The 10,360-nt window shown below is 36.8% G+C and overlaps 1 protein-coding gene and 1 non-coding gene across 2 annotated transcripts; both read right to left on the reverse strand.

Moving 5' to 3' along the window:
- Positions 1–2,433: 2,433 nt before the first annotated feature.
- On the reverse strand, positions 2,434–2,507 carry trnar-ucu (transfer RNA arginine (anticodon UCU)). The gene has a single exon. It is a non-coding gene; the product is annotated as a tRNA-Arg (tRNA).
- Positions 2,508–6,098: 3,591 nt separating this feature from the next.
- sdhc (succinate dehydrogenase complex, subunit C, integral membrane protein) lies at positions 6,099–8,503 on the reverse strand. Its single transcript, XM_055201063.2, has 6 exons — positions 8,405–8,503; positions 7,728–7,787; positions 7,544–7,645; positions 6,695–6,756; positions 6,433–6,596; positions 6,099–6,330 (listed from the first exon to the last, which is right to left on the reverse strand). Exons 1-6 carry the CDS (start codon positions 8,419–8,421, stop codon positions 6,226–6,228), a joined length of 510 nt encoding a protein of 169 aa, XP_055057038.2. The 5' UTR covers positions 8,422–8,503; the 3' UTR covers positions 6,099–6,225.
- Positions 8,504–10,360: the final 1,857 nt, after the last annotated feature.

Consider the following 10,360-nt stretch of genomic DNA (forward strand, 5'->3'; position numbering starts at 1 on the left):
AGGGAGGGGGCAGGCGCGCGGGGTGGAGGGGGAGGGGTGGAGATTTTAATACGATTTGGCCGTACCATTTGGGTAACAGGACTAGAGGGTTCTGCCAGGGAGATTATTATTATTATTACATTGTGACCAAGATATACAGTGATTGAATATCACGAAACTATCAAGACAATGTCATATTTGACCTAACATTACATTTAACCATACATTTTTGACATTATTTTCATGACAATTAGGGACATTTAAATTTTTATTTGGCAAAATGTGACATATGTGCCTACGATTAATTTAATAATACATTTTTTATTACAGTGACTATCTACTGTACATTGAATACTAGATAAATAAAATATGTACTGTAAAGCATATACTGTACTGTATACAGTAACCTCATATAAATCATCACTTGGGATCATGCAAATTACAATAAAAATCTTGCGCTTGCTCTGAACTGCCACTAAAATCTTTTCAAAATTCGAGAAATTTAAGAGGTTCAAAACAGACATGGTTTCCTCGCAAAAAATTGTTTTGGGGTGAAATGAAAGCATTATTTCGTGAGATTCCCCTCGTACAGTAGGCTATACGCTGACGGCGCGAGGTGTGGTCTCGTGAATAGCGTCCCCTCGCGCACCGGGCCCTTTGGGACCCCGCTGGCTGCTCTGGAGGCCCGCGCGAGAAGAGGGAGGAGAGAGGAGGCAGGGGAGGGCGTTGCGCTTCGCGAGAGGATTTAAGGATTAGTTCTGCACGCGGATTTACTCGCCGTGCGGTGCAGGGACGCACGGGGTTAAACATGGACGACTGCGCGAGAATCAGATACCCCGCGAGAGCGCGGCGACTTGGTCACTGTGGCGTTGGCTCAAGCATCCAACCGGAGCCACGGGGCGGGCCAGTTCCGTCTTACCACCCAGCCCAAATCACTAGTTTTGTTTAACGTTATCAGTCCATAGAGTCTATCAGGGTTTTTCCTTTCACAGCGTGAACGTACCATAAAACAGATTAGACAGCGGAAAACTGATATGTCATCTTGCCCAAAGCACAAATTAATCGCTTTATGCGATAAATAAAAGATACAGTATGTTTGTAGTGTTATCATCCCAGCCTGTTCACGGACGTCAACACTGCCTTCATCACTGATACGGATGAGACAGTAGTTACATCTGCTGGTCAGGAGACTGTACTGCGAGCAGTTTTCCCAGAAAGCGCCCGGTTACATCATTCCACACAGGAATAGTTCAGCCTATCGGCTTGTGTTGTTATTTAGACGCCCATTTTTTTGCCTGCGACGTGCGTTTTTTGATGTACATTAGATACTAGAGATTCAGTCGGCGCCAGTTGTTCTTATTTTAGAGAGATCGCATCATTTTGTGGAGATGCTGACGTCATTCTCCGCAGAGCTGTGACAGTCCTCGCGGTCGAGCGCGTTCGCCCGTGACATGCGCAATTCTTTTCCCCCGACGTGCCAGTGTCCATACGCGCAGACACCAACACCCTTGGTTTCCACTTGCGCGCGAGACAGCGATAAGATAACGAGGACGAGATCGTCTCAATCATAAGTTTAAATGACTTGTTACAAATCTAATGTCAAATATGATTACATCAAATCACCAGGAAACGAGCCATTCGTGTTCTCCCCCTCTCTCTCTCATGCTCTCAAGCATTTTGATACCCAAATTGCCTGGAGTGGAAAAGAGGCAGATCACCAAGGCAAAAAGGTTTAAAACCTTAGATGATAGCCCAAATGGCACATGGAAAAATTGTAGATGGAATATTCAGAAGAGTGGATGAAAGTGAGCTCAGAATAGGGAATGAGTAAGTATAAATGAAAGGGTTTCCTGTAAGAGGATTTCATGTAGAGTTTGATCAGGCAGCACAGAGGTGAGATCCCTCTCCGACTCTATCCCATAATGACTGGGAAGAGCCAATCACACCATCCTCTGGAAAATCGATACGACAGTGATGTCTCTCTCCATCTCTCTGACAGACGTTCATTCTTTCTCCCTCTCTTTGTCTCATCCACAATTCAGGTGAAGACAGGCATTTTTGGAAAGATCACGGACAAATGTATTACAGATGATCTGATTTGAGAGGGCAAATAGGACAAGGAAGTATTCAAATGAAAAAAGTCTGTTTTCATATAAGCTTTTTTAAACCCAGGAATAACGTGTGCTATTGGATGTATGAATAATCAAAACTTATCTTTAACCGCAACTCTATAAACTCTTAAATAAAAAAAATCAACCTTCCAAAAATTATTATTATAAATATAGTTTCTTATGCTAGGTTTTATTACCTGCATGCACAAAAGTGGCTTAATTCACAAAGATGTAGTTTTCATTATATTCTGTGCGTTCGACTGATAGACGGCTACTAATACATTACCTTTGCAAAAATATCACAAAATTACACATCCAAAAAAGCCATCATCCCCGATGGCGACATCTCTGCCGGGACTCGAACCCGGAGCCTCTGGATTAGAAGTCCAGCGCGCTATTCCATTGCGCCACAGAGACTGAGCCACATGATGCAACGTAAAGCGAGTTCATATTCTGCATCAGTACCGCATCCCGCAGCATCAGGACCAGTGCTCTGTTTGTGCCGTTATTGCTGCACGTCCCGCTAGGGGGCGCTTGGTCCTATCGGCTTGATCCTGTGAAGCAATGGCGGAGAGCCGCATTTAGCATCCGAGAGAGAAAAATGATTTATATAATCATCAGAAATAAATAACATATAATATATGCTTGAGGTGGTTGCTATTTAGAAAAATATAACCTAAGTATACCACTTCATTCACGATCGAGGCTTTATAGGCAGCATTATTCCAACATACCCTCAAAATACATAAACGTCTGTTAACTTAGCCTAAATAAAATAACTTTACACTATAAATCTGATTTTTCAACTAATTTACTCATACATGTCAGTAGAGTGCAATTTTGTTTCTATCTAAACAAGGAGGAAAATCGCGAGAGTAGCATATACATCACATAAACAAACGCGAGGTAAAAGTGAAACTGAACGTGATTTACTCTTGACTAATGTATGAAACGCAAGGGGACATGTCTACAAACTCAACCCAGTTTAAAATTAACATAAACGTTCATCTTCTGGTTTAGTTGTTTTTACTGGAGGGAAGTGTTGACAGAACAGGATCGAGTGTTTCAATAAGCATTCACTAAAGCGATTGCGCGAGTCTGTAATCCAAATCAATCCATTTTACGGTATTACCATTTAAATGAGCCCACAGCCATCCTTGACATTATCATTCAGGTGAACAAGACTCGAGGAGAATCATTTACCCTTTGCTTTGCAGTCAGACTTCAATATTTCATGGCGAGCCGTCCGAGTTTATTAAAAACACCAACATGGTTTTATAATATATCCCTTTCTCTGAATCGTGTTTACTGGTGGTCAAAATTAAACAAAATACAAATGTGAAATAAATGTTTACCTTAAAAAATTGTTTACACCACCAATTGTGTAGGACAGGGGTCTCCAACCTTTTTGTGAGCAAGGGCTACAATGGATAAAACAATCTGGAGGGCTACATTTTTCTACTTAAACATTTTTGTTATACAATTTTATTTTAATTTACTTGTTGATATGTTTTATCATTGACTAAAATGTTAACATACATAAAAAAGCAGAGCGAATATAAAAAAAATGTAATAAATTAACATGAAAAATAAAATGAAGGTTTTATTGTGGTAAAAGTGTAGTAACCATGTTTTTTTGGTGTATTGATTACTATCAGCAAAACCGTGGTTTTACTACACTAACTATGGTTTAACTATGGTTTTTGAAAACCATGATGGTCAAAACCTGGTTATTTTGTAGTTACTACGGTTTTACTACAGTAACCATGTTTTTTTGGTTTTAACTGTAGTAAAACCATGGTTAATTTCCGTAAGGGTGAGGCGCTTTCCCAGGTAAACAAGTAGTACACTTCTATATTGTACTTAGTGCTTTATTTTCGCACACTAATTTTGTACTTAATATACTAAAAATGCATCTTTAGTACTTCTTAAGATCATCTAAGTGTACTTCACCATGCTATTTTGAGACACCATAAATATGAACTAAAATGTGCCACTTAGTAAACTTGAACCCATCTTTGTATGAAAGTTTAGTTCAAGTTTAATACAAGTGTTAACTAAATATATTTTTAATACAGAGATAGTATGTTAAAAGTGCTTTTTAGTTCATATTCATGGTGTCTCAAAATAGCACAGTGAAGTACACTTAGATAATCTTAAGAAAATCTTAAGAAGTACTAAAGATGAATTTTTAGTATAATAAGTACAAAATTAGTGTGCGAAAATAAAGCACTTTAAGTACACTATGGAAGTGTACTACTTTTTCACCTGGGTTGGCGGGCAACAACGGGCACCATGTTGGAGACCACAGATCTAAGAGTTGCGGTAGGTTTTCTTCTGGTAAGGGGTATTTTTACCCAAAGTAATTTGGTTTCCCAGCAGACTGGTATAAAGCATTGGTTCTCAAACTTTTTCGGTGTGCGGCCCAACTTGTGTAGGAAATTTAAAACAAATTCATGACAAAAAACATATTAAATGATATAATAAAGTGCTGTTAGTAATATTTTTTATATTTTTCCAAGGTTTAATTACACAGAATTTTTGATAAATGAATGTGTTTTATAAAATGTCATAAAACTGGGGCCCCCTAGTACCATCTGGGTCCAAGGCCCTCAGAAACAATGGGTATAGAGCACAGGTTAACACTTTAGTAATACTGCAATGATAAAGTTGGACAAATGGTTTAACACATGATAAAATCATTACTGACAGGCACATTTAATTACTGCAGGGGTTATCTTAAAGGGACACTTTACCCATTTGCATTAAGCTTTGTATAGTTAGAACCCCAGTCATGTTTTTGAATGGTCATGCATCATTTCCTCAGATGCCGCTGAGACAGGAGATATACAGATTTCAGTATTGCACTTCCTTCTTTCCATGATGTAAAAATCATGCATCATTGAAAGCAGGAACTCCAATATCTTTGTTGAGGGAGTGAGACTACAAACACCCCTTTTCTCGGTCATATAGGCACCAAAGGCACATTTTCAAATATGACGCACTTTCAATAAAGATTAATGTTTCTACGGGTGAAATGCTCCTTTAAAGAGCACCAATTTCATTGTTAAAAAAACGTTATTTTGTGTATTTGGTATAATTCAATGTCTTCGTGTGGTTTATGGTTCAAAAACAAATTTTTCACATACCGTACATTTTTGTAGCTCCAGATTTCGCTCTCTTCCTGAAATGCACAGATTTGAAAAGCGCTGTGTCCCTGATTGGCCAGCAAATCTGAATACCTCTGAAGTCATCCCAAAATGTGACGCTCCTTACCATGTTTGAAAGATTTGGTTGCTAACAGGAGTTAACTTACAGGCTGTGAGTCCAAAGCGGGAGGAATTTTGATAATGTCGGTCTTTCCTGGGATTTCCAATCCCAGGAAGTAAACTGTTTGTTGTAGTCCAAGAAAAGAGATTTACATGGGAAACGGTAACTCACGTCATCGTTTACTTTGGGGTTTGTACCTTTTGCATATCATTAACATGCACAAATCACACTTACACACCAAAGTAAATTTAAAAACGTCAATCGGACAATAGGTGCTCTTTAAAAGAGATCACCCAAAAATGAAAATTCTGTCATTTTCTCATCCTCATGTTGTTCTAAATTTGTATGAATTTCTTTTTTCTGATGAACACAAAATAAGATATTTTAATAAGTGATGGTAAGCACACAGCTGATTGTAACTATTGACTTTCATAGTAGCAAAAAAAAAAATACGATGGAATTCATTGTGTACCGTCAACTGCGTGCTTACCACCGTTTAACAAAATACTTCCATAATAGTTTGTTTTTCTACTATGGAAGTCAATAGCCACCATCAGCTGTATGCCCACCATCACCCACCAAAATATCCTATTTTGTGTTCACTTCATACATGTCTAAAACAACACAAGGATAAGAAAATGATGACATCATTTTTATTTTTGGGTGAACTATCCCTTTAAGTGCCCTATCCCATTCTTTCTGTTTATAGTATACTATCACACAGAAAAACACTGTTGATACAATTTCGCATTTATTATATTAATGAATTTAATTCATACAGGCCACATCCATGACAAACATACAAAAGAATAACACTTTGTCTTCTTCATTTCTGCATCTCACCCAGTCATCTCACATCCATGTTTTACATGGCAGCAAGAGCAACTGATGTGAGAATGGTCAAAGCGATGACAGTGTATCCAGAACCATAGACTTGCGGTATCTTAAACCCCTTTCCAATATCCCATATCTGTGAGACAGAAAAAAACCCAAATTAACCACAACTTCGTCAAGTATTTTGATTGGTTACATTGTCAGTGTATACAGACTTCATTACACAATATGTGTTTACCAAATGACGGACGCCATTAAAACTGTGGTAAGCCACTGGGAAGGCCAGAGCAAATTTGCTGAAAGCAAGAAACTGGGGCCCGAAGGACATGGAGTGGATCAGATCAAGGTAATATGGGTAACTTTCGGGTAACACCAATGCAGCGATTGCAAATGCAGAGATACCTGAGGAATAGTGAGACAGCATCATTAAGTTTCTTTAAAGGTCACTGAAGTAGAGGCATTCTCATGAGGCAATTATTAAGACAGACTGTGTTTATTACCACTGCTAAGTGCCACTCCTGTGCCTCTATGTGAGATTGACATCATCATAGGGACAGACCACCTGCAAAACAACATTATCATAACAATAACTGACAGAGTGACGCAATGAAACAAATTCAAAACATATTACTTTCATCATGGAAACACGAGGTATAATGCAATCATTTGACAACATCACTGGTAACAACATTTTATGAGCACTATTGAAAACATACTTTAAACCCTGTCAAATAGCTTTTAAAGCTTGTGCATGAAATCAAAGGCTTTGAAACTTGAAAGCAGAATATTTTACAATGCTCCCACACAGTACATCTGACCTTCAGAGAAAGACCAGATACAAAGGCAATCTCAAAAGTGAGATCTGCATTTAAACAAAAAACACTTTTGGACAGTAAGATGGGGAGATACAATGTTTTTTAAAGCAAAAGTGACGAAATGCAGACAAAACAAAGGGAATCAAAGGCCATCATCACAACTGGTATTAATATCATCTTGTATCATCCAATCATAAGTGGTCGGGCGAGACCATCAGCATTTAAACTTGGTAGTAAGATATATCTTCTGTAAGCATTAAGGATTGGATGTGGATGTGGATAAATGGGAGATCCTCTGATTTTGTGATGAGACACTTACAATACTTGTGGTGACATCATTGTGCTATTGCATGCAATCAATTTTATTGTTATAAATATAAAATAATGTTGCACTGATCTTAAAATGTGTTTCACATGATTTGTATTACTTCATATTGGCCTCGTTTTATAGACAAAGATATACAAAAGCCAAGAACATCTTTTATAAAATGCCTTAGAAAATGATACATGGCAAACAGATGTGGCAACACTCACCTGTAGATGCTTACATGGGGTGAAACAGGCCGGTTGAGTCGTGTGTTTTTTGCCAAATAAGTGTTTAATTCTTCTTTAGCTGTGGTTGCCATAGGAACAGCACTGAAAAATAGAGGCATGCGTCAATTAAAAAACATTTACAAGCCCTTTTATAAAAAGAAAACGTGCAGGTAAAAATACTCACTGTCTGTAGACTACGCCAAACTGCAACCGTGATGAATACAGACCCTGCCGGGCCACCGTCCTTGATACAGAAAAACACATGACAATAGTTCAAACACACTTAAAATAATTTGATTTATTAGTTTAATATATATATCTTATAGATTTTTATATATATATAAAACATTAAAACCGTGACCATGCTTATACGAATCACCAGACAGAGCAAAAAAGTTGCATCTGACGTAAATCTCGTTAATCTAACTGGCTGGAAATCGTATTACTGTCGGATCCAAAACATTACAAGAACAGATAAAACTCCACGTTTATCTTTAATGGTAATAAAATATTGCAAAAAACAAACTTTGATGAAGGGGGCACATGTGTGGGGAAAAAACATAAAATTATTATTATTATTATTATTATTTAAGTGACAAGAGCACATAACGTTAGCAAAGGATGTTGAATAGCAAACCGACCTAGATTGAAAAGTCAGTTACGCTTTTACTCGTCAGATCAAAGTGCAATAAACATTGCTGTAACATATCCAATATATCAGCATACGCATTACTGATGCGTCACGACTGTCAAACAGCCAGTTTATACGAACGTAAAATCACAATTACAACGACATCTTTCATCTTAACCAAATAAGATCGCAAAACTTTCAGATTTATATTACAAGTTGTTCTTACTGACCTTAGAAGCAACGCCATGTTTTGGAGCTTGACTGATGGGAAGTGACGTATGAGGAAATAAAAACGCTACGAAGGCGTTCACCGGCTGCCGCCATTTTGATAAGGTCAAAACCAATGAAGGAATGATATAAATTAGTTTTTATTGCTAATCCTTACCCTCACGGGGAATTTTTAAACAGCTTGTTTCAAAAGCTCTCACAGCACAATAAGACAGTTAATATAATGAAATTAAGTAAATAAAAAATACACTTTGTCAATAAACATATTTTAGATTTGTATTTAGCAGACGCTATTATCCAAAGTGACTTACAAAAATAGGAAACATTAAAGTGATTTATCACAGGGAGACAAAAATACAATACCAAGTTAATAAAACGTTTTTTTCAACATCTACTTGTCAAGTAGGCCTATTCATGGAAAGTATATGTTTTTAATTGTTTTTATCAGATTTTTTTATGTGATTTTGTGAAGGTATCACCAGGCACTCATTTGCTTAATGTGAGGCTCTGGGTGAGGTGTAGGATTTTTTATATGTGGTGGCACAGGAGGTACCAAGAATCAATTAGGGGGGCACATGTGAAAAGTCATATGGGGGCCGAAGCATATTTTGAGAGGGGGCGGTGCCACGACCTAGACCTGCCCCTGGTAGGAAAGAGTGAGTATGCCAGTGCAGTGCCAGTGATAGTTCTGCAAGTGAGTAGTAGTGATAAACCTGATACGAGCTTTCATCAAGTGGAGAGAGATGAAGAGTGGCGTCACATGAGCTGTTTTGGGCTCCTGGAAAATGAAAACTGTCCAGGAAGACCAGTAAGGAAAGCATTGCCATAACCTGGCAAAGGGCCTGGATAAGGTGTTGTGCAGCAGCATGCTCAGCAAGGTATGGCCTGAACTTCTTTTTCTTGATTTTATTGCCCAAGCCTGTAGGGGTTAATTGTTTGAATGAGGTATACTGTAAAAAAATATGAATTTGTAAATAAAGTTAGCATTATTTAAGTATATTTTACAAACAAATACTATTTTGTCTTTTTTACTTTAAAATGTCACATTTATTTCAATGACTTACTTGCAGTTTCTTTTTATAATTTGTGCTCAAATACATTCGTAAATTTAAATGGAATTGCTCAAGTAATATTACATTTGTGTTTTTTCATCAAAATCAATTGGTGGAAAAAACGACAAACGCAAATAAAAGATATACTTACTAATCCAGAAAATAGATGCCCATGCCCAGCTAACAAAGAAAAAAAATCTAAGAACGTTCCTTGAAAGTTCCCAACGTTCCCAAAAATGTTCTGCCAACAAAAAAAATGTCCAGTCTTTTACGTTTTAAGAATGTTTCTGGGTTGCCTGAACTTTAGAGGAATGTTACATTCTACCATTTTGAAACGTTATGACAATGTCATGTTTTAATGTTCACACAATGTTTTCTATATTTTGTTTTTTGCTTAATATGTAAATTGCATTCAATTATTTTAAAACTGTTATAAAACATTATTTCTATATGTTCTGTAAAAATATTGCTGTAGAAAACACAATTCACTTATTAAGTTTAGATGTTGATGTTTTGTTTAATTTGAAGTAACTATTATGGTGATCAGTGTTTGTTTTAACACATTTAACATTGCAACACTAAGAACCCTGGACGTATTTATGCAACTTTATTGTTTATTTTGTGTGTATTTAAAAAGATAGTATAATAAAATGACAAATGTTTATTTATTGCAGTATAATATTAATTTTTGTAACATTAAGATATTAAATAAACCAAAAAGTTTGCATAATGACTTGCAGTGCATGCAATTACTGCATTTCCTGTATTTGTACTCTGCACAATGAAAATAAAGTTGAATCTAATCTAAAAAATATATATATACATATAAACCAACATGGGTCATTTGAACCATAGTTTAAAAGTGCACAAAAATAAATAAAGAAAGAAAAACTAGACTGTAACCAG

The sequence above is a fragment of the Misgurnus anguillicaudatus genome, chromosome 2 (genome assembly GCF_027580225.2).
Source record: "Misgurnus anguillicaudatus chromosome 2, ASM2758022v2, whole genome shotgun sequence".
In the NCBI taxonomy this organism is placed as follows: domain Eukaryota; kingdom Metazoa; phylum Chordata; class Actinopteri; order Cypriniformes; family Cobitidae; genus Misgurnus; species Misgurnus anguillicaudatus.

Coding starts and splice junctions, on each gene's coding strand:
- sdhc (XM_055201063.2), bottom strand. Junction 7,646..7,727: donor TTTGGCGTAGTCTACAGACA/GTGAGTATTTTT, acceptor TCTATTTTTCAG/TGCTGTTCCTATGGCAACCA. Junction 6,597..6,694: donor AGGAGTGGCACTTAGCAGTG/GTAATAAACACA, acceptor ACTATTCCTCAG/GTATCTCTGCATTTGCAATC.